This window comes from Gorilla gorilla, chromosome 7 (genome assembly GCF_029281585.2).
Source record: "Gorilla gorilla gorilla isolate KB3781 chromosome 7, NHGRI_mGorGor1-v2.1_pri, whole genome shotgun sequence".
Lineage (NCBI taxonomy): Eukaryota > Metazoa > Chordata > Mammalia > Primates > Hominidae > Gorilla > Gorilla gorilla.
Window position 1 is genome coordinate 31,632,271 of NC_073231.2, and position 24,091 is coordinate 31,656,361.

At 49.3% G+C, this 24,091-nt stretch overlaps 1 protein-coding gene across 9 annotated transcripts in view; it reads left to right on the forward strand.

Moving 5' to 3' along the window:
* The window catches only part of PTK2B (protein tyrosine kinase 2 beta), a 148,495-nt gene that overhangs the window by 107,011 nt on the left and 17,393 nt on the right, over nucleotides 1-24,091 (forward strand). For all 9 annotated transcript variants that reach the window (XM_055348277.2, XM_055348278.2, XM_031013784.3 and 6 more), the window contains 19 exons: nucleotides 2,315-2,493; nucleotides 3,077-3,164; nucleotides 4,696-4,775; nucleotides 12,476-12,538; nucleotides 12,747-12,801; nucleotides 13,259-13,399; nucleotides 13,777-13,851; nucleotides 14,639-14,740; nucleotides 15,836-15,953; nucleotides 16,494-16,533; nucleotides 16,914-16,960; nucleotides 18,141-18,191; nucleotides 18,649-18,746; nucleotides 19,515-19,599; nucleotides 19,789-19,889; nucleotides 20,158-20,273; nucleotides 21,966-22,066; nucleotides 22,244-22,333; nucleotides 23,172-23,376. In XM_055348277.2, the coding sequence (XP_055204252.1) occupies nucleotides 2,315-2,493; nucleotides 3,077-3,164; nucleotides 4,696-4,775; nucleotides 12,476-12,538; nucleotides 12,747-12,801; nucleotides 13,259-13,399; nucleotides 13,777-13,851; nucleotides 14,639-14,740; nucleotides 15,836-15,953; nucleotides 16,494-16,533; nucleotides 16,914-16,960; nucleotides 18,141-18,191; nucleotides 18,649-18,746; nucleotides 19,515-19,599; nucleotides 19,789-19,889; nucleotides 20,158-20,273; nucleotides 21,966-22,066; nucleotides 22,244-22,333; nucleotides 23,172-23,376 (1,835 nt within the window). The remainder of the gene's footprint in view (nucleotides 1-2,314; nucleotides 2,494-3,076; nucleotides 3,165-4,695; nucleotides 4,776-12,475; nucleotides 12,539-12,746; nucleotides 12,802-13,258; nucleotides 13,400-13,776; nucleotides 13,852-14,638; nucleotides 14,741-15,835; nucleotides 15,954-16,493; nucleotides 16,534-16,913; nucleotides 16,961-18,140; nucleotides 18,192-18,648; nucleotides 18,747-19,514; nucleotides 19,600-19,788; nucleotides 19,890-20,157; nucleotides 20,274-21,965; nucleotides 22,067-22,243; nucleotides 22,334-23,171; nucleotides 23,377-24,091) is intronic.

The window sequence follows — 24,091 nt, forward strand, 5'->3', positions numbered from 1 at the left end:
TGCATTTTAATGTATAAAAATTTTACATTTAAAGAAGAACTGTAAAAAAATAATAGTTGAGTCACAGTTGGGGAGTGGGTGGTGATATCGATGAAGCAAGAAGGCAGAATGTTGGTAATTGTTGAGGCTGGGTGATGCGTACATGGGGGTTTATTATACTCTTCTGTTTACTTTGTATATGTTTGAGATTTTTGATAATCAACAGCACAGGGGTTCTAGCCCTGAGGAAATTAGATATTAGCCAAGTAGGTTTCAGCTGGAGCAGGAGAGGACTGTAAGTTCAAAAGCACCAGTGGTAGGGGCTCCAGGAGGGACTTGGGAGTGACGTGGGGGCTCTGAGTAATGCATTATTCAGGATGACAGTGGACAGAGCAGGGCAGAAGGTCAGGGACAGGAGAAATGGGTAGAGAGGATGACAAAATGGTTGACTTCACGGGCTTGCACTCCTCCCCCAACCAAATGTCCCTCTCACTGTAGGAGCGCCACTGATCCCAGTCTTCATCCCCTCCAGGGCCTCAATTCTGATTCCTGCACTGGTTGTTACAACTGCTCACAAGTGCATTCCGTGCCTCTATTTCCCCATCTATCTCACAGAGCAGTCGTCACCCTCTGTGACGGGCATTTTCTTTCCTAATGGGGAAGGGATTTTTCAGGATGAGGGTCTTCTAGTTTCACAACTCCCTGGAGTCCAGAAGGGCTAGCAAGAGGCAGTTAGCCCGAGACAGATGGGTGCCCAGGCAAGCAAATAACTGGGCATTCCTTCAAACCAGGATTATCTAAATATTAGCATGACATTTTCCTAGTGGAGAGAGAAAGAAATTTATTTACTTCTGAGAGAAATAATATGCCTCCTTCTTTTCATTCCAATTAAGGAACTGATTACAGTTGATTGACTAAATTAGAAACTGTCTTGGGAGGCATGTTAAGAAAATGTAAAATCTAAATAATCAAATGCCCCTCCTCTTTTTGGTTTGACAGCAACCTATTATGCATTATTTGGTCTTTAGGCTGATGTAGGCTTGGTCATATCCAACAGAGATACGTCGGTGCCTTCGGGTTTTTAAATTTATATCCCAGAGGACACTCTGCTCTGTCAGGAGTGAGCTCAATTCACCAACAATATGTGGAACTACATGAGAAACCTAAGTTAAAATGGCACCAAAGTCCAGGCGCGGTGGCTCACGCCTGTAATCCCAGCACTTTGGGAGGCCGAGGCAGGCAGATCTCTTGAGGTCAGGAGTTTGAGACCAGCCTGGCCAACATGATAAAACCCCATCTCTACTAAAAATACAAAAATTATCCAGGCGTGGTGGTGCCTACCTGTAGTCCCAGCTACTCAGGAGGATGAGGCAGGAGAATGGCTTGAACCTGGGAGGCGGAGGTTGCAGTGAGCCGAGATCACATCACTGCACTCCAGCCTGGGTGACAGAGCAAGACTCCATCTCAAGAAAAAAAAAATGGCACCAAAGTGATTTCAGAACTAGGCAGGGCCTTACAGATGGACTTCTAGGCAGCTGCCTGGTTGGCCCACCTGTTAATCCATCTCTGGCTCTAGGCCAGGAAGCTGTGGCATCAGGCTGGGAGACAGGCAGTCTATTAACCTCCGGTTAACAAGAAAGCAGGAACAAGAGGGCACGTGGTTTCTTGCCAGCACTCATTTCTTGTGTCCCTGCTCATGTGGGGATTGTGGCACTTAATCCTTCCAAGTGAATCTTGTCCTTATCTTTTCCAGCCCCACCACTCCATGAATCAGCTTGGCCTAGTAGAAATCCTCAGAGTCTAGTGTCCCAGGATTCCAAATCCCAGTTCCATTCCGTAGGTTGTGGGACATATATTAGTTTCTCCATCAGCCACACAGGATGGTAACACTTGCTTCCCTGTGTTGTGTGGATTCAATGAAATCATGTCTGCAAAGGGCCTAGCAGTGCCTGGTGCAGGAGCTCAGTGATGCTGGCTAAATTGCAAACCACTCAGAAGGTCTGCTGTTCACATAGTGGATGTTCCGTAATTATTAATTGGTTAGATTGTAATGAGGTGCAGAAGCAAATTTTTGTTATTCTCTGCCTCTTTGCATTTTCTCCTTCACTTCTGCTCTCTCAGTTCCTCTGTCTCTGCCTCATTTCACCCATTTCTCAATTTATCAGATAGAGCCCATTGTGTACAAATCTTCCCCTAAATGCTAGAGAATCGGAGACAAATCGAACATGAAGACAGAATCCCACCCTAGAGAATCACACTTTTCGGGTCTGTGTGAGAATTATGGGAGCCCAAAGGTGGGCACCCCTGAGTCATGCCTCTCTTTTCTCCTCTGCAGGAGATCATCACCTCCATCCTGCTGAGCGGGCGGATCGGGCCCAACATCCAGTTGGCTGAGTGCTATGGGCTGAGGCTGAAGCACATGAAGTCCGATGAGATCCACTGGCTGCACCCACAGATGACGGTGGGTGAGGTGCAGGACAAGTATGAGTGTCTGCACGTGGAAGCCGAGTGGAGGTAGGAGTGGATTCCTGGGCTCTGGAAGTGGGAAGGAGAGGAATTTAGGGTGGGGAGGCCCTGGGAGTTTCTCCCTTAGAGCACTCCCCTGCCTCAGAAACTTCTAGCAAACCTGAGTGGCATTCTAGGCTTAGTCTTCCTCCAGTATCAAATGCATGTATTTTCCAGGACCTAACCTGGGCTTCATAGACTATCCCCATCCCAGAGCCAACACCTAAAGGTAACCCTAAACAGGATGCTGACAGTGCTAGGGGAAAAGAGAGACAGAAGGGTGGGGAGGATGGAAAGCCCAGGTCCAGGGCTAGCCTGTGAACGTAAGAGAAACAGCTGCCATGAGGGAGAAAGGTGGAGAGTCAGGGATACCTCAGACCACCACCTGCCAGCCACCTCCCTGTTTATGGTCTCCAGCCCAACCGCAGAGGAGGGAAAGAGAAAAACCAGCCCTGAATGAGTGGCCACGAGACTCATGGGCAGCCCTTCCCTTTGCACTAGGGGATGGGCTTGCTTCTGCCCTTGGGGTCCTACTGCTTTCTTCAGGAACCAGCTTCTCTGTGTCAACCAGAGCCTGAATGTCTTGTTGCAGGTATGACCTTCAAATCCGCTACTTGCCAGAAGACTTCATGGAGAGCCTGAAGGAGGACAGGACCACGCTGCTCTATTTTTACCAACAGGTAAAAAGCACTTTATCTTCTTGCCCCGAGGCTCCCATTGCACCTCAAATGCCAAGCATGAACCATTCTCTCCTAGGGAGATGGAAAGACAAAGCCCAGATTATGGAGGGCCCAGGCTAGGAAGCTTCCCTTGAAGAAGGTCCTTGGTCTATGGTCCGCGGCTCCAACCCTGCTTTTCTCTCAGTATTTAAGCACTGGCTAAACTGCCCCATGTGCTCCCAGCTCCTCTTGGACTTTTCTGGTGGCCCAGGAGACCTAGCTAGTGAAACAGCAAGAGCAGGTCCAAGATGAATCCTGCAGTGCTTACTACACAGCTCTGCAGACTGTTGTCCGCTAATCTAGCTCTGCCATTCACTAATCTGATAGCCTGGGGGACCTCATTTACTTGCATGAAGCTGTTTCCTCTGCTATAAAATTATTATGGGAATCATAATAATAATACCTACTTTATAGGGTTGTTGTAGGGACCAGATGATATCATTGGCTGCTAAATTGACTCTCCAAAGAAAAATTCCCTTACACGTAGCACTTACCTATTTATTTATTTATTTATTTCAATGGGTTTTTTGGGGGAACAGGTGGTGTTGGTTACATGAATAATTTCTTTAATGGTGATTTCTGAGATGTTGGTGCACCCATCACCCAAGCAGTGTACACTGTACCCAATGTGTAGTCTTTTATCACTCACCCTTTCCCACTCTTTCCCCAGAGTCCTCAAAGTCATTCTTATGCCTTTGCATCATCATGGTTAGCTCCCCCTTATGAGTGAGAACATACAATGTTGGTTTTCCATTCTGGAGTTAATTCACTTAGAATAATGGTCTCCAACTCCATCCAGGTTGCTGTAAATGCCATTATTTCATTCGTTTTTATGGCACTTGCCAATTTCTATGGTGTAAATACCACCCCCCTCCTCAGCCTATTTCAAGCTACCAATAGGATACCTACTTGGCTTACAAAACTTCTGAAAACTTAATAACCAGCTCTCAGCAGCTATTTTGAGCATCTCAAACTTCCTGGACAGAATGCGTATGGAGTGCCAAGCCCAGCACCAGGTGCAGAGCAAAGCGCAGCATCAGCAGGAGTGGCCATTGCTGTTTTCTGTCTGGTCTTAGTTCCTTCCAAGATTTCCCTCCTGGTTTGCCAGAGACTGAGCTAGACTTTTCTTGGCCTGTGAATGACATTTATCACTACTTACCAACAGAGCTTTGGATAAATTACTGACTTCTTGCAAAATCTCAGTTTCCTTCTATCCAAAATGGGGGGCAGGGGAGGGGAATCTGAAATTCCTACCTATGGAGCAGGGAGAGAATGCCTGTAAAAGCACCTCAAAAACCTCACAGACTCGGCCTGTGGAGGCACAAGCACCCTTTCCCCTCGTGCTCTCCATCCCTGCTCCATGCTTGTTTGTGGTGGGGTGGGTCGCTGTCACTCAGGGAGGCAGAATGAGGCCCTTCATCTTCTGAGGCCTCTGTGCAGGGAAGTGGGAGGTGAGGGTGCAAGCCTGATGCTTGACCTTTCTTCCCACCAGCTCCGGAATGACTACATGCAGCGCTACGCCAGCAAGGTCAGCGAGGGCATGGCCCTGCAGCTGGGCTGCCTGGAGCTCAGGTATGTGGCCTTGAGGCCTCTGCTGGGAGGGCGCTGTGCTGAGCTCTGGACAGGCCTGACCTTTCCCCATGTCCAAGATGGGAAGCAGGAATGAGTGTGTGGGAGCCAGGAAGGGGAGAGGTGGTGACCGGCAACAGGTGAGGCTCTGAGGGGCTGGGTGTTGGGTCTTCAGGATGGCAGGGGTAGGGGGGCCAGCCCCCTCCCCAGTCTCACTCTCCTGGCTTCCATTGCTGCCACTGCTCTTGCCTGCAGGCTGCTGGCTTCTTCCATCTGTCAACCACCTTTGCTGCTGTTCAGGCGATTCATCAGATGTTTCTTGAGCACCAGACTAGGATCTAGGGGACATTCGAGCCTAGAGATGTCTATCTGTGTTGCCCATTGCTGTATCCCCATCTCCAGTAGGCACTTGATCAACATGTGTGATATTAGTACATCATCCAGAGAGGCCCTCACACTTCCATGTTGGGGAGGTGACAGATGTTTATACAATTAATCATAATACAAGGCAGAATGAGGATGGCACCAACTTCCATGTAGGAGCCATTCATCCTGCCTGAGAGCATCAGCAAGAGGGTATCTGAATTGCCACTGGAAGGAGGAGAAAGATTTCAATCAGCAGAGAACAGGGGTCAGGGGAGATACACTCCAGGCTCAGGGATCAGTGGAAGGAAAAGCATAGACTGGAGAATCGTGAGCTTGGAGGGATAAGTTGGGGCTGATGGTGGAAGACACCATCGAGACAATGGCAGTCCAATGATATCATTAGAATGATGTTGTTAGAATGACATAATTAGAATGACAGTCTGAAAAAATAGGCCTTATTCTTAGCTGCCAGGGGGTCATTGCCATTCGGGACTGAGGAGGGTGATGTGGCTGACCTGTGTTCTAGCCCTGTCTTGACCAGGGCAGCACCATTGAGTTTCACCATCCCCTGCCTTTTCACCCTCTCCTTCTCTTCTCTCTACCCCTTCTCTGTCTTAGAGCAGTGGTTTTAACATCTGCTTGCAAATCATAATCACCTGGGAGCTTAATAAACTGGAGATGTCCTGGCCCTACCCTTGGGAGATTTGATTTGGCAGGCCTGGGTGGGACCTTATCCTAGGCGTTTTTGACCAGCCCCCCAGGTGACTTGAATGCCATTAGATATATGGGTTGATGGGATGACTTTCAGGATGACTGCCAAGGAAATCGTTGGCCAAGGATTACTTCCTGTTTTCTGGAACTGCGTTTCCGGAGCCTTATCTGTGACCTCATGGTTAATAGAGAGTAGAACTCTGCTGCCGCTTCTACGGAGCCGGCTGAGGGGCGCTGGGGAATTCTGGCCCCATTGTGATTCTCAGTCAGAGAGAATGCTGGGTAGTCCTCCAGTGGGGGCAGTGGGATGGGAAAGGGAGAGTCCCACTTTGATTTCAGCATCTGAGGCTGTTGGTATTAGCGACAGAATAGGTCAAGGGCAGCTTCGAGGGCTTCACATTTCGTGACTTTGTCTCAAGAAGCAAGGGAGCATTCGAGTCTTCTGTACAGAGGAGGCCTGTGGTCCCTGCAGCTGCTTAGAAGGCACCCCGGCTCACTGCCATTAGTAATAATCATGATAGCTCAGTGCTGGCAGACCAGTGGCAGTCTGCAAAGTTTATTTTATTATCTGTGCCTTTCATCCCTTCTCAGGCTGCTCGGCTCCTATGACTTGCATTACATCCTGTACTGTCTCATCTTCCCCTCTAAAATTAGACAAGTCGAAAAAGCTTATCTTTACCTTTTTATTTATGGATCTCATACCTGGGATGCTAGCATCACTTTGAGACACCTATCACTTGTCACCCGTCAAACAGTCATCACTTAGTTGTAAAACAGCACCACAAAGACCCATTAACATTCTATTTTATTTTATTATATCCTCCAATCATCCCCAAACTATTACTGGTGGTGGCCTAAGCTCCAGGCACTGCACTAATGTATTGGAGGACAGGGCGAGGCATCCGACATGACTCCTGTAGGTAGTATTGTCAAGAGTGTGACTGCTGATATCTGCTATAACCAATGCGGGATGATTCTAAAAGCCACACTTGTTTTGTGCAAGAGATGTATTGTTTCACATCTCCTGAGTGTAAGGAACAGTGTCAGAGACATGTTCCTATTCTTACTGGTTGACCACTGAAATGCCGGGTGTATGATATCAGGGAGAGGATATGGAAAACACCTATTTTGTAAACCAAATAGAAGATTTGCAGGTCTAATAATTTTTAAAGTTGAATGCAGTTATTTGTTATGAAGAGCCATTTTAAAGTCAAGTTACAACTATTTCTCACCCAGAGAGAATTGGACACACTTCAGAAAATCAGGCCATAAGGCAGAATTTTCTAGGGCTGTGGCTCTTGCCTAAAAATGTCCCAGAGTGTGGGGCTACCTACAAATCATGGGCAATAATCCCTTGTCCTATTGACATCATTGATTAGGTCACCTGCCTATAGATATACAACATCTCCAGGAAAAAAAAATTGTATCATTTCCTAGCTTAAAAAAGAGGTATGATGTATGCCTGAGATATGAGATTAGTGAAATGAATCCTCCATGGAGTCATGTGTTTCCTGTGTTACTCTGGGCAAGTCGATTACCCTCTCTCTGCCCAGATTCCTTCATCTGTAAAATAGGAATGATAATAGTAACATTATAGTAACGTTGTGTTACTATAAAACACGTTATGTTTCTATATAACATTTGTTATACTATATAACATATATCTGTTAGTATATAACATATATATGCTACTATATAACATATGCTACTATATAACATATATATGCTAGTATATAATATGTATGTTACGTTACTATTGTATAGTATTGCATAGTATACTATAGTATACTATTGTATAGTATTATATGGTATCGCATGCTATACAACAGTAACATAACAAACCTTGCAGGGTTGTTACAAAGAATAAATGAGTTAATATATTTAAAGTACTTAGAGCAATGACAGGGACCAAAGTATTCAATAATTATTTATTATATTTTACTTACTTTTTTCTCTTTACCCTTCGTTTGTTTATTTTGAATAGACTTTATTTTTTAGAGAAGTTTTAGGTTCTCAGCAAAATTGAGCAGAAGGTACAGGGTTCCTATATACTCCCTTCCCCACACATGCACAGCCTCCCCCACTATCAACATTCTCCACCAGAATTCCCCACCAAAGTGGTGCATTTGTTACAATTGATGAGCCTACATTGACACATCATTATTACCTAAAACCTGTAGTTTACATTAGGGTTCACTCTTGGTATTGTATGTTCTATGGGTTTGGCGAAATGAATAATGACCTATATCTACCATTATAGTATTACGCAGAGTAGTTTCACTGCCCTAAAATTTGTCCATACTCCACCTGTCCATCCCTCCTTCCCTCTAACCCTGGCAACCATTGATCATTTTATTGTTGCCATAGTTTTGCCTTTTCCAGAATCTGATATAGTTGGAATGATACCTAGTTAATTTTATTCATTTATTGGAGGTGCTTTATAAATGCCAAATGTTTGATCTAAATAATGCCTCTAAATGAAAGTTTGAAATTCAGGGCCTCTATGCTAGAAATCAGTACCTGCCCAGTTTGAGGAACCAAATAACTTCTCCCCCTTGATCTGAGACACCTAGGACCATTGTCCACCCCCAGCAGAGCCCTAAAACAACAGCAACAACAACTACAACAAAGCAGAGAATATGTAACCCCAGATCAGTTAAGTAACTGATAATAAATAAAGATTAGAGAAACGACACACAGCTTGCTTTGCTTCAAAAGGCATCTTGGTTTGTAGTTAATTTCTATTGATGTTTAGAAGAAAAAAGTAACCAACTGGATTTGGTTTAGTTATTTCCTTATTTTCTGCTGTCCTTACCTGGGTATCAGTCATAGGCCTGTATCTGATTATAGACTCCACCGCTGTCCACCTGGTGTTAGCTACTCAAAATTGCAGGCTTGAGCTGGAAGGACCAGTCAGGCACTAGAGGGCACTCCAGGTAGGCACAGCCTCACTCAGTGATGGCGGTCCAGGCATATTTGGGAGACGTGGGTGCCCCTGGAGAGCAGCTGAGATGGGACTCAACACAGAAAATTGGGAAGCTACCTTGCTGGGGAGAGCAGCGTCTCCCTTGAGTGATGGTTACTAGTTCTCCCAGACATTCCCAAGATGTTCAGTTGCTCCAAGACATTCCCAAGATGTTCAGTTGCTCCAAATGTTAGAAACACCCAGATTGTGGCACATCTGAGTGATTGGACAGTTTTGTCAATGGTGACTATATAAATGATCTTCGATGCCTGAGAGAAGGGCCATTTGGGACACAGGGAGTGGCCTAAGCAAGCTGGATTCAGGAGATTGGGGTGACCTTGATGTGCTAGCTGAGCTTCCTTTACCCTAATAAAACATTTTTCCATTCATTACCACCTTGATCATGCTAAAATGCTCTTATTTTTTTATGTGACTTAATTGTTCAGTGTTAATTTCAAAATGTGTTTACCCTTTCATTTAGCTAACCCTGTTTTAAAAAATTTAATGTTTAAATATCCCAGTCTTCCAAATTCTTTCTTCACAAGTTTCGAAGTTCATTTATTCATTCAACAACAGATCATAAGCCTGGAGTGGCTTTAGGAGACCACTCTCCTTCGTGGCTGGGAAGCAGATCTCACCCCGTGGGTGGGTGATGCATCCTCCTGCTTGGCACAGCCTTCTCATTTCCCTTTTCAGCGTAGTAAACTCTTCCATCTTCTGGCACCTTTAGAAAACATACTGAGCCCGTGTTACCTGCTTGTCCTCTACATACATAGGAAACCTCAGTGTGAGCCTATGAGGTGTCAATTACAAGCAGTGTGACCATCTGCTCTTCCCATCAAGCCAGCCTAAGGGTCTCTTCATCTTGAAGCCTTTTCTGCCCCATCCTGAATCCCTCCAGCCTCCTTTGCAAAACCACTGTACTTGCACACAGCTCTGTGAGGCAATGACATGTCCCCGTGCACCAGATTGTGAAAATCTGTCAAATCCTTAGAGTCAGAATGGGTGCTGCCTTTGCCTGGCACATAAGAGCTCAATACACAGTTGAATAAATGGATAACTGAAAGAACTGAAATCTTCTTCCTCAGTGGACCTTTGCCAACATTTATTCTGTTAGAATTAAATAGTCGTGTACAGCAAGCCAATGTGTTCAGTTACCTAGGAGTATATTTTATGGCTCACTCAACCCAGGGGAACTGTAGATGACCAAGCTGCCTATAATCACCCTGAGGTGTCATTAATGTGGAGGCTGAGCAGGTAACACTGGCTTGAAATGTTTTCTGAAGCTGCCGTGGTCAATCGCATGGAATTTTGGGATCTTAACTGCAGGCACTCTTCAGGTGGGAGGAAGAAGAGGAGGAGGAGCTTCCATCCAGGGGAGAATCCTGGGTAGGCTTCTCATGTCCTATACGTCAGAGGCCCCCAACCTTTTGGGCACCAGGGACCAGTTTCGTGGAAGACAATTTTTCCATGCACCCTGGTTGGGGTGGGAGATGGTTTCAGGATGATTCAAGCACATTACATTTATTGTGTACTTTATTTCTATTATTATTACATTATAATATATAATAAAATAAATATACAACTCACCATAATGTAGAATCAGTGGAAGCCCTAAGCTTGTTTTCCTGCAACTAGACAATCCATCTGGATGTGATAGGAGACAGTGACTGATCATCAAGCATTAGATTCTCATAAGGAGCATGAAACCTAGATCCCTCGCATACATGGTTCACACTCCTATGAGAATCTAATGTCACCACTGATCTGACAGGAGATGGAGCTCAGGCAATATAGCAAGTGATGGGAGACAGCTGTAAATACAGATGAAACTTCAGTCACTCACCCACTGTTCACATCCTGCTCTGTGGCCAGCTTCCTAACAGGCCAGGACCGGTCCATGGTCCAGGGGTTGGGGACCTTTGCTACACCTGAATGTCATTCCTATCTGCCAGTCTTCTGGTTTCCAATACCGCACATCTGCCCTTAGCAAGAACATCCCATCTCAGGCACCATTGCTTACCTCCCTCTGTCAGACACTCAGTACAGAGAAGTAAGGGTAGGGAAGAACCCATCTTCTTAGTGTTCTAAGTTCTCTTCTTGGATCAAATTCCCAGGGTTTTCTAGCCTCAGTACTGCTGACATTTGGGGCTGGATACTTCTTTGTTAGGGAGGATTGGGGGTGGACTTCCTGTGCATTGAAGGATGTTTAGCAGTATCCCTGGTCTCTACCCACTTGATGCTGGTAGCACCACCAACCCCCTACTCCAACTAGGTGTGATAACCAAAACTATCTCCAGACATTGCCCAGTGTTTCAGGCTGGGGCACAGAGTGCAAAATTGGGACCATATTTCTTAAGAGGTAATTACTTATTTTGCTTGACAATATATTCAAAGATACCATTTATTAAAAATTATTAAGGATATAGCATTTTACATTTTATATTTTTATTAGATACTTCCTCTATGATTTCATGCCTTGAGTGTCTTCTTTTTAATTCTTTTGAGACGGAGTTTCACTCTTGTCACCCATGCTGGAGTGCAATGGTGCAATCTCGGCTCACTGCAACCTCCGCCTCCTGGGTTCAAGTGATTCTCCTGCCTCAGCCTCCGCAGTAGTGCGTGCCACCATGCCTGGCTAATTTTTGTGTTTTTAGTAGAGACAAGGTTTCACCATGTTGGCCAGGATGGTCTCAATCTCTTGACATTGTGATTTGCCCACCTCGGCCTCCCTAAGTGCTGGTATTACAGTCATGAGCCACCACACTCGGCCTAACCTTCCTATTTTCTAAAGACAGTGAACTGTCTAAAAGTCATTGCTTTTGAATCATAAGTTACTTCCCTCACTCTGCTTATATTATTAGTTGCACAAAACTTTTACCAGATATTTATAAGGATGCCCGAATTAAAGGAACACTGAATGACTTTAATATAAGATCAGGAGTAGGATAATGTCTGCAGCAGTCAATGAAATTACTAGACACAGTGGCCCAGACAGGGAAGGGAGGCTGGCACATGTGAGAACATTAGCTATTTGGTCTCAGCTTAAGCCACAATTGCATAAAAGTATTTATCAAGGCACACATTTTTAGGGGAAATGAGACTTAAATAATATGAGTAAAATATTAATAGCTGCCTCCTCTGGTAAGACTATGAATAATTTTATTTTCTTCTGTAAGTCCTAAAGTTTGTATATATACAGTGGTACATTTAACAAGTGTCTAAATGAACACACAAACATACACACATATAATATCTCAGAGATAGCAAATAAGTGAAAAGGAAATCACAAGAGCCCCCCAGGACCTGCAGGTGAAGGTCAGTGTTCCTAGGCTGATCATTCAAGCATTGGCTGCCTTGGGCGTTTGTTCTTAGAGGCCACAGATGGAGCCACCATCTTCCTCCTCAGCCCAGTATCTGCCCATTCCTAAAGTGAGTTTCCTAGGATGCAAGGCTGGAGTCTTTTCTTGGAATGACATTTGTGGGGTTTCCTTTTCCTCACAGGTCAAAATACTAAATTTTATGACTCTCCTAACTTCCTTTCTCCTGATGATTCCCAAGTATGGCAGGGGAAGGGGGCTTCTGGTGGCATGAGGTGCCCTGGGTCTGACTGCCTCATTCTCCAGCCTTCAGCCTCCCTCTCCACCACCTGTTTCTCCAGGCGGTTCTTCAAGGATATGCCCCACAATGCACTTGACAAGAAGTCCAACTTCGAGCTCCTAGAGTAAGTTCTGGGATCACCCATCTCCGCTCCCTTCCTGTCCTTCCATGTGTACTTTTCCTCCTCACCCTCTCCTCCACCCCTCCCCAGACCAGAGCCACACAGGGCCGTCTCTAGGTCCCAAAGCCCTCTCACCTCTTCCTGATTGGCCCGCAGTCCTGTGGTGGGGGTGAGGGGGAGTCACATGCTGCCTTTTTCTTCCTTCTTGCAGAAAGGAAGTGGGGCTGGACTTGTTTTTCCCAAAGCAGATGCAGGAGAACTTAAAGGTGAGGAAACCAATGGGCGAGGACCTCTTCGTGCTGATTCCCAAGACTAGAGTGTAAGGGATGAGGCTGAGGCTGGGGAGACTCAGAGAAGCCAGGGCATCTGCGCGGCCTTGGGCATTTGGACACAGGACCACTAAATGCACCCAGGGGTCCTCTCTGGGGCTGGGGATCCAACTGTTACATGCCTGGGCTCCGGCTCCGTATCGAGGCTGTATCAGCTCTGCGGCCCCAGTACTGGGAAGCTACCCCTTGCCCCCTCCACCTCCTTCGTAGGGTTACGGGGAGTCTCCCTTGAGACAATGGGTATGTGTTTTAGGTCATAGATCACAGCTGCTTTTGGGGCAAAGGCCCTGGGGATCATTTTTGAGCAGTGGGCAGTCTCTCAGCGAGACCCTAAGGGAAGGAGTGAGACCTGGGAGGAGCAGGCATTGCTCACACGGCCCATCCCCTCCCCCAGCCCAAACAGTTCCGGAAGATGATCCAGCAGACCTTCCAGCAGTACGCCTCGCTCAGGGAGGAGGAGTGCGTCATGAAGTTCTTCAACACTCTCGCGGGCTTCGCCAACATCGACCAGGAGACCTACCGCTGTGAACTCATTGTAATGGCGGGCTCTCTTGATCCTCTCCCTGACCTGGATTCCAGGCCTCCCGGGAAAGGGGGCCAGGAGGGGGCAGGGAGAGGCTGCAATCGCTGCAGATTCTCAGGCAGCAGGACCTCGCTGACCTGCCGTTGGTGGAAGTCACAAGCATCCCCTTGCCTGAAGCAGGCACTGAAATGTTGGCCTCCAGCTCTGGGAGGTGGGCAGGACAGGCAAGGTGTCAGGAGGGGAAAATCCATATGGCCAGGGTTTCGGTGAGAAGGAGCTGGAGACCCAGGAAACAGTGGCTTGTATCTAGCTTAGGGAGCTTTACTTCAAGTTTCTGAAGAATGGAGAGGACAGCTCTGGAACAACAGTCCACTCTCCTTTTATTCCAGCAAGGATGGAACATTACTGTGGACCTGGTCATTGGCCCTAAAGGGATCCGCCAGCTGACTAGTCAGGACGCAAAGGTAGAGAGACCAGGGGCAGCCCCACCCAGCCCCAGGCGGGGAGGTCTTCCCTTCTCTGCTGCCTCCCACCCTGTCTGCCCCTTCAGTTCTTCTTGCCCCTGTTGCTGAAAGCAGAGTTCTTCTAAGGCCATGCCCTGGCATGAGCAGCAGTGGAGGGCATTTAGAGATGGCAGCATGGGGCAGATGGCCCTTTACATCCCTGTGACTGTCATCTGCACAGAGGTGGTGGGAGGGGGAGACAAGGCCTCTATGATTACTCGCAGAGCTCAGCAGTGTTGCTCTTTCGGTGACAATATAAGGCATGATTCCCTTGGAAGTCAGGGGACCTGGGTCCAGTCCTGGCTCCACTGCCAGCTTGGCACATGATGTTGAGCAAGTCCTGGCTTTCTCTAGACCTCATTTTCTCCTTGGCATAGGGAGGGGCTTGGTCTAGATCAAGGCTGTGGTCCCAGGATGGCTTTGAATGCAGCCCACCACAAATTCGTAAACTTTCTTAAAACATGTTGAGATTTTTTTGCGATTTTTGTGTTTTTACCTTCATCAAGTAGTGTTAGTGTATTTTATGTGTGGCCCAAGACAATTCTTCTTCCAATGTGGCCCAGGGAAGCCAAAAGATTGGGCACCCCTGAACTAGAGGATCCTTCTAGCCTTAATAGTGTTTGATTCTCTCTTCATCTCCCAGAGAAACTCCCAGTTCCTCCTCACCCCAGCTCCCCCATACTTACCAATCTGCATGGCCCAGTCCTGGTAGTGGGATGGTCTGAAGCTCCCCCTTCTTTTCCCACAGCCCACCTGCCTGGCCGAGTTCAAGCAGATCAGGTCCATCAGGTGCCTCCCGCTGGAGGAGGGCCAGGCAGTACTTCAGCTGGGCATTGAAGGTGCCCCCCAGGTGAGTGTCTCTGGGCACCTGGCAGCTCTGCAGGGGGTATAATGGCAGATTGGGAGCTCTTGCTCAGACCAAAAGTCCGTGACACGCAGGAAGCCAGGAGCTTCCTGGCTTTGGGGATCGTGTTAAGAAAACTGCACCAAGTTCTTAGACAAAAGGTACCAGGATGATGATAAATTGTAGGAAAATTTGGGAAACAATTTTTTTAATGTCAGGAGAAGAAATTGGGAAGGTTTTCAGGTAGTGGAATGTTCAAGGTGACCAGAAATCAGGTATAAATCACAGGCCTAAGTTATACCAAGAGAACAATGATGCGGACATCAAGACCTCAAAAACATGGGTTTGTTTGTTTGTTTGTTTGTTTGTTTGTTTGTTTGTTTGTTTTTTACGGTAAAACACCCAGAGAGACCTCAGGCTGCAGAGCGTTCATCTCTCTCTCCTTTCACCCATCTGTGCCCTGCCCCATTGCCTCCCCTTCCTCTTTCTTTCTTTCTTTCTTTCTTTTTTTTAGACAAAGTCTCACTCTGTCACCCAGGCTACAGTGCAGTGGTGCAATCTCAGCTCACTGTAACCTCCACCTCCACAGTTCAAGAGATTCTCCTGCCTCAGCCTCCTGAGTAGCTGGGACTACAGGTGCATGCCACAAGGCCCGACTAATTTTTGTACTTTTAGTAGACCCGGGGTTTCACCGTGTTGGCCAGGCTGGTCTCAAACTCCTGACCTCAGGTGATCTGCCTGCCTCAGCCTCCTAAAGTGCTGGGATTATAGGCATGAGTCACTGCACCCAGCCCCCTCTTCCATTTTCTCAGTTTCTGCTTCTGTTTATTGAGCACCTACTAGGTACCAGGCATCGTGCTATGTGCTCAGAGGCCAAAATAAGTGGGGCCTGGGACTGGCCTTTGGAGAGCATGGGCGTACAGGTGAAAGGGGTGACAGAGTGCAGTCTGGACTCCAGGGCAGGGCCCCAGGAGAGGTGCAGACAGCATTGGCATCCAGGCAAGGGTTGTGGCAGGAGTCCTGCCATCTCTTCTCCAGCCCTGGGGGTGGTCTCTAGCCAAGGCTCTGGGGTCTCACCCTTGGCTGGTCTCTGCTCCGCAGGCCTTGTCCATCAAAACCTCGTCCCTAGCAGAGGCTGAGAACATGGCTGACCTCATAGACGGCTACTGCCGGCTGCAGGGGGAGCACCAAGGCTCTCTCATCATCCATCCTAGGAAAGGTGGGTTCCATTTAAAGGTAAAGTGGCTGGACCACGGGTGGCAGCACACCCGAGTCCCCAGAGGCAGAGTGGCAGAAGCTAAGCCACTGATGGATAAGTGAATGAGGATGCTTCCCCCACAGCCCAGCGGGAAGCTTCCAATGGGCCCATCTTAGGCTTTAAGCCCTGGCCAGTCCACCTACCCACAGCCCTGCTAATCAAGGTCCACATAGAGGCAGCTTCTGGAGGAGAGGCGTTTTAGCCCCAGCAAGCTCAAAGCTATTGCTAGAAGAAGGCTGGTCCCGCCTGTGTGTGTCTCCGTCTTGGGTCAGATTCAGGAAGCAGGGGTCACAGCTGCAGCACGTGAAATCTGGCCTGAGGCAGCCTCCAAGGAGGATTCCACTTCTGGCCCAAGGCCTCACTAGCTCCCAGGCTAGGAGAGAATGGAATTAGGGGTAGGGATGGGAGGAGAGTCCCTTGTAGGAATAGTGAGGAGGTCAGTCACCCACCCAGGTCCCTGTGTCCCCAGCTCCAACCTCCTCCTTCCTCCTCTCTTCCTAGATGGTGAGAAGCGGAACAGCCTGCCCCAGATCCCCATGCTGTGAGTACAATGGGGTGCAGAGGACAGGGCCCTGAGCTCAGCCTGTGCTGCTAAGAGGAATAAGAATAAACTGGGAGTCCCCACCTCCATAGGTTCTGGCTTTCAGGCCCAGGAGAACCCTGAAAAAAGATGATCTTTCGCTCCCAATAAATACCTGCAGGAATATTCCTATGCCTTCATGCCACCTGGTGTTATCCTGGGGGGTCGCTGCTGTCCCCCAACTCCAGCCCCCAGCAGCCTGGGCTGTGCTCCCGGGTCATTGCTAATTTGGACAGACTACTTCTCCACAGAGGGCAGGAGGAGAGGGCGGGCCGAGGCTGCCCAGGGGAACATTACCGGCCTCTGAGCTCACCTGGCTTCTGCTCTCTCACCTCCTACAGAAACCTGGAGGCCCGGCGGTCCCACCTCTCAGAGAGCTGCAGCATAGGTGAGCTGCCTGCTGCATCCTCCACCTGCTCCAGTTGCCTCCCATCTGCTTGCTCCCCACTGATTGCTCTCATGACATTGCCGAGGGTTTCCTCCAAGTGACAGAAAAATGATCCTCTCCCATAACTTCTCAATGATGGCTTTAAAATATCGTGAATTATGGCTGGGTGCAGTGGCTCATGCCTGTAATCCCAGCACTTTGGGAGGCCAAGGTGGGTGGATCATGAGGTCAAGAAATCAAGACCATCCTGACCAACATGGTGACACCCCATTTCTACTAAAAATACAAAAATTGGATGGGCATGGTGGCATGCGCCTGTAGTCCCAGCTACTTGGGAGGCTGAGGCAGGAAAATAGCTTGAACCTGGAAGGCGGAGGTTGCAGTGAGCTGAGATGGCACCACTGCACTCCAGCCTGTCAACCCAGCAAGACTCCATCTCAAAAAAAAAATCATGAATAGTAATCGCTAGTGCGTATTGAGTACTTAGTACATGGCTTAAGCAGCTTGGGCTGCCATAACAAAATACTATAGACTGGATGGCTTAAAACCAGGTACTTTATTGCTCACAGTTCTAGAGGCTGGAAGTCCAAGATCAAGGTGCTGGCCGAGTCTGCATCTGGTGAGGGCTTTCATCCTCATTTGCAGATAGCTATCCTTTCACTGTGGGCTCACGTGATGAAGAGAGAGTTCTGGCCTCTCTTCTTCTGTGTACATGGGCACAGATCCCATTATGGGGGCTCCACACTCAGGAGTGCACCACCTCCCAAAGGCCCCACCTCCTAATCCCATCGCATTGGGAGTTAGGGCTTCAACAAAGGAATTTGGGAGGTACACAAACATCCAGTCCTTAATGGTATTAAACATGCAACAGGTATTATTTGATTCAATCTTTATAGCATCCCCCAATACTCATTTCATAGAAGAGAAAACTGAGATTAAGGGAGATTAACCAACTTGCCCTAAATAATGCAAGTCAGGAAGCAGAGAGCAGGGAGTTCAGCCAAGGTGCCCTGGGCTCTGTGGCCACTCTAAAACCTGGGCTGGGAGCCCAGGACATGCCTGGCTTCTCCTCCTACCCCCTTGGGCTCCACTGGCCTCCAGCGGGGAGCCCCACATCTGATTCCTGGCGGTGCCCACCGAGGGCATCTTGTCCATGCTGAGCCTCTTCCTGTTGTTCCAGAGTCAGACATCTACGCAGAGATTCCCGACGAAACCCTGCGAAGGCCCGGAGGTAGGTTCTCGACCCCGCCACAGCGACCGTAGTCAAGGCCCTGTGAAATAACATGGCAAGGACTCTGGTGACACCACAGGGAACATTCTTTTCCTCCTTTATCCTCCCTTCGTGCTAGACTTAGACAGTGGCAAACCTGAGATGCCTTGGATTTGAAAGCTGAGATTTTTTTTTCTCTCCCTATACTGATTGACCTTTTGTGTGCCCGTGGAGCTGTGCGGGGATTCTAGTAACGTGGACCTGGGACCCAGCCTTCAGAGGGAGCAGGGTGATGGCTATTCCCTGGGTCTGAGACAGTGGAACATTCTAGACCCCCATTTCCCCAGCCCAGTCCCTGGATCTTGGCTGAGGTGTTATAGATCTGGTGATGCCTGGCTTTAGAGCGTGCAGACACTCAGGTTCCCTAGGGGATACCACCGATCTCTGTGATCTGCGACTGTTTTCTCTGTCTGTGCAGGTCCACAGTATGGCATTGCCCGTGAAGATGTGGTCCTGAATCGTATTCTTGGGGAAGGCTTTTTTGGGGAGGTCTATGAAGGTGTCTACACAAATCACGTGAGTTCCAGGATCTTCCCTTACACTCCTCTTCCACATGTCTGTAGGGTGAGACAGAGCTCGAGTCTGAGCAGGTTGGAGTTGGCACAGCCTTCATCCACTTGGGGCCCCTTGTCCCTAAGGGCCTCTTGTCCACTGGGCATGGTGGTATTTATTAAATAGTCAAAGAGTGGTGGAGACAAGAGTCATTTCCAAGAAGGGTAGCAAAATACCAGGGGTGGAGATATAGGCAGAACCTGGAGAATGGTCAGTATTCTTGGTGGGAGAATACAAAGGGGGAGGTGGGATAAAGACAGTTCTGAGAAAAGGTGAGGCAGGATCTGGAGTTAGTGTCAAGGCCAGTGATGGGGCAGGGCAAGGCTGACCGCTGTGGTCACGCTTCTAGCAGGCCCAGGGGAAGAAAGAAAGAGGCAGTAAGAATGAAAAATCCAATGATACAGAAAGGCCCAGCCCCCAGGCATGATAATGGCCTGCAGGTGCCTCTGGCTTTGGGCAGGTCACACGGCCCCTCAGTCTCAGTGTCCTCATCTAGATGGCCAGGGGCTTGACTCATTTGACCACTACAGCCCTTTTCAGTTCTAATAGACCCTGATCAAGAAGAAGGGGAGTGGAGAAGGAGAGGAGAGGAAGACAAAGGGGAGGAGAGACATAGGAGAAAGGGGCCTTGCCTGGCAGCAAAGCCTTCAGGAGGCCATGGGGAGGCCAGGAGGGAACATTCTGCTGAGTGCTGGGCTGGACCAAGGGGTCCTGAACACACTCTTGTTACAGAAAGGGGAGAAAATCAATGTAGCGGTCAAGACCTGCAAGAAAGACTGCACTCTGGACAACAAGGAGAAGTTCATGAGCGAGGCAGGTAGGGACCCCTGAGACCAACCAGGCCTCCAAGATGGGAGGGGCTTGGGCCTGGGAAGAGAGCGGTGAACAGTGCAGGGACCCATGTTGGAGGAGGGGTCCCCGTCCTCCCAGCTAGAAGAGCAAAGGCCTTTTCTGAATTGGACCTTTGAGCCGCTCCACCTGTCCCTCTTGCCCCACCGCACTGCAGTGATCATGAAGAACCTCGACCACCCGCACATCGTGAAGCTGATTGGCATCATTGAAGAGGAGCCCACCTGGATCATCATGGAATTGTATCCCTATGGGGAGGTGAGCTGGAGGACCCTGCGATGACAACTGGGCTGCAGCATGGGGAGCATTCAGAGCACAGCCCATTCCTCCCAGCCTGCTGACTTCTGTGTTCCGCTGAAATAAGCCAGAGGCCCTGTTTGTCAAGGAAATTGCTGGAACGTTTTGCCAGCTTTGGGTTTGTCTCCCACCACCCCCAGGGAAGGGTCAGGGGTTGCCAGCACCCTGGTCCCCTGGCTCCATACTGGGACCAACCAGGGGTCTTGATGGCACCTCCCCATTCCTGCAGCTGGGCCACTACCTGGAGCGGAACAAGAACTCCCTGAAGGTGCTCACCCTCGTGCTGTACTCACTGCAGATATGCAAAGCCATGGCCTACCTGGAGAGCATCAACTGCGTGCACAGGTAGGGGTGGAGGGAGTGGCCAGCGGTATGGAAACCAGGCCTTCACCAGATCCTCAAGGCCTCTGGGTAGAAGCAGGGCTTGTGGGTGACATAGAGCAGTGTTGGAATCCCAGCAATTGGCCCAGCAGCTTTGAGCACTTGAGCAACCTCTCTGACCCTGTGTCCTCATCTGTAAAGTTGCAGGCACTGTATGTACCTCATGGGGTTGTTATGAGTAACTCTGAAGTCCGAGGTGTCTGTCTATATATCAAGACCTTCTAGCCCCTCCCCTGTGAGTGCCAGGAAATCGCCCCCAACCTTGCTCAGAGCTTGCTCACTTCCAACTCCCTGGCTTGGTGGCACATGGCCCAGGAAGAAGGGACTGGGCTGGAGCAGGGCCAGGAAGATCCTGGGGTCCTAGTCCAGATATCACCCTGGTTGCCGACACCCCTGGGCTGCCAAATCCAAGTCTCCCTGTGGCTGTGGAGTTGGCCCCTGCTCTACCTGGCTTTGTTCCCATTCCCTGCCATGAGAACCTGACCCCCAAGGGAGTCAGTGGTTGAGCATTACCCACCATTGACATTGGCTCTGTGGCCTTGTGCCTGGTTCTATGGAAAGCCACATCAGGGGATAAAACCCTGCATTCATTCATTCATTCATTCATCCAACAAATACTATGGAACACCTCTCAGTGCCAGGCAGTGACCTAGGCTCTGGGACAAAGTCATGATGAAAACAAGCAAAACTCCTTTTCCTCGTGAAGCTTACTTTCTAGCATGAGAGTCAAACTGGAGACATGAATTGTCAGGACAAAGGTGGTGGGAGGATAGATTTGTTTCTTTTGTTTGTTTATTTGAAGTGGCCATGCTTTTAAGTCATCATTTCAACTATAAAAACAAACACTAGAGAGTGGAGCCTGCCTGTGAGAAGCAAGCAGGCAAACTAGTTTGGGGTTGGGAGTGATGGCAAGAACACAGGGTAAACTGAGTCAGCGGTGTGTCTCCTGGGAGGAATGAGAGCTCAGCTCTGGAGTAGCCTACTTGGGCGACACCCTTTTCCACTGGTGAGCTGCTGGGCAAGTTCCTTCAGCTCTCTGGGTCCAGTCTCCTCCCCTGCACCAGGGGGGTCTGAGGGTCTCTATGTCATGACTCAGGGTGTGTGAAGCTCTCGTGCGATCCTGGTATCCTAAGTGCCCCATCAGAGTTAGCTGTGCTGCCGCTGCCACTCCTGCTATACCAAAGACCTAACCAGTCCTGTGGAAATGCAGATGAGAGAGAATACCTGTGTTCAGGGAAGTGGTTGGAGTTTATCCTTGAAGAATCACCAGGTGACAGCCTCCCTGGCATGGGGGACAGTGTAGGCAACAGCACAGAAGTGGAGTGTAGCAGATGCCAGGAATCCGAGCCAGGCTTCAAGCTGGAGATGTATGAAGGGGTGATGGGAGACAGAGCCCAACAGCAAGAGGGAAGGAGATGGCAAAGCACCTGTGCATGTTGGGGTGCAGAGGGGCCAGCTGGGCTCCCACCTGAGCTGTGCTGTGGCAAGACCACTCGGTGGGGGCAGTGACCCACAGAAGCTGCCCGATTCTGCTCTGGAGTCCGAGTCCCTGGCTTAGACTCTTGGTCTCTTTTTCCATCTGTCTGTCCATCTCTCTGTTCCTGCTCCCATGGGGGTGGGCAGTGCCTCATCCTGGTCTTGATGCCCTTCTTCCAGGGACATTGCTGTCCGGAACATCCTGGTGGCCTCCCCTGAGTGTGTGAAGCTGGGGGACTTTGGTCTTTCCCGGTACATTGAGGACGAGGACTATTACAAAGGTGAGGGGGCTTCCCAGCCTCTGCATTGGCCTTGGAGGGGTCGCTGAAGCCAAAAATTCCAGAAGAAGGAAGTCTACAGTTGGACAGCCCAGGCTAAGGGTCTTCAGAAAGTAGGATGTATTTCTGGATAATTCTGATCTTTCTTCCCTAAAAATCAACCTCTTTGCCCACCCAAAGCCTCTGTGACTCGTCTCCCCATCAAATGGATGTCCCCAGAGTCCATTAACTTCCGACGCTTCACGACAGCCAGTGACGTCTGGATGTTCGGTGAGTGCTGATTTGGGAGGGCATGAAAAAGTGTTCAGATTCTCACTTCTGAACCAGGCTAAGGGGGTGGGTGCAGGGAGCAGGGGTCTGACCTCCACCCTCCTTTCCCAGGGTTCTATTTTGCTGTGGCCACTGAGAAGTCTCAGAGGTGGGGAGGCCAGTAGGGGTAGGAAGGGGAGTGACCCAGGCTAAGGACTGGCCTGGGCTGTGCAGGCTCATCTTCCTGGAAGAGGCTCTTGTGACATGTGTGCTCCACCTACCAGCCCCAGAAACTAAGACGAAACTCTGTGACTTATTCTGAGAGAGGTACAGGAAGGAGAGAGAGCAAAGGCAGGTGTAGAGAGACAGCCCCTTACGGAACACCTCCTGCAAACCATCTCACTTAGTGCTCCCACGGTCAACCCTGTAGAATATTATTGTTACTCTCATTTTCCTGTTACGAAAACTGAGGCTCAGATGAGTCAGGAGCCTGCCCGCAATCACACAGGCACCAAGTGTTGGTGCGAGGCTTCCAATTCCAGCTTTACTGAGGAGCGGCTCCCCTCCCTCCTAAGAGAAGACACTTGTTGTCCCAATGACATGCCATGACTGCCACCTCTTGATCCTGCAGCACCCTGACAGGGGTCTAGCGAGCAAGGCCTTAGGTCACTTACTGCAGATGTAGGTCACTTGTCCCTCGGGCAGACCACCATGGTAGGCAGGACCCCAGGGTGCTGGAGGGGGAGGAAGGACCGCAGGAGCTGCTCCTGGTGGAGACTGAGTGCTAATGGCGATGGTGTTCCTGGGTGGGAGGGACTGGTCTCCCCTACCCAGGGCCTGACGCTCCCTTACACCCCAGCCGTGTGCATGTGGGAGATCCTGAGCTTTGGGAAGCAGCCCTTCTTCTGGCTGGAGAACAAGGATGTCATCGGGGTGCTGGAGAAAGGAGACCGGCTGCCCAAGCCTGATCTCTGTCCACCGGTCCTTTATACCCTCATGACCCGCTGCTGGGACTACGACCCCAGTGACCGGCCCCGCTTCACCGAGCTGGTGTGCAGCCTCAGGTGAGCATGGAGTGTGGGCTGTGGGCTGGGGGCCCACCCGGCTGCACCAGGGAGCAAGACCAGCACGCAGAGAGGTTTGCACCACATCTCCCTAAACAAGACGGGCCAGGGTCAAGGATGGGAGGCTGAAGCCAGGTTCACTGTCAGATATGAGCTCAGAGATAAGGCAGTCCTGGGGAAGCCTGACTTGTCTGGGCATCTGTCAACACAGAGCACAGAGCCTTGTTCAAAGGATGTGCTCAGAAAATATTTTCTAGGTTAGACTCAAAAGCCTGAGCCAGACTCTCATTGAAGTGCCTGTGCTCTTTGTGATGTTGAGGCATCCTACCTGCTTTCCTCTCGCCTTGTCTCTCGACTTTGATGTTTCCTCCCAGATAGCAAGGAAGGGAGTGATCTTTGACCTGTTTTCAAGACTATGACCCAGGGGCCACCTCTCCCTTCTGAATGGGGGATAAGGGACCTGAGGGCCCGTTGGTGCCCAGGAGCCATGATTCCCTAGGTCTGGGGAGGTCACTGGGGAAGAAGGTCATCTGTTTCAGACTTAGAAGACCGCAGGTTGCTTCCTCAGACCACCACCTGACACTTCCTCCTTAGAGTTCAGAAGGGATTTGATCAGTGTTTCCTAACCGTTCCAGGTAGGAAAGGCCCTTCTAGTGTCAAATTTTGAGTGTCTCTGTGTAACAATAGTTATATTTTAAAAATCTTTTGCTGAACA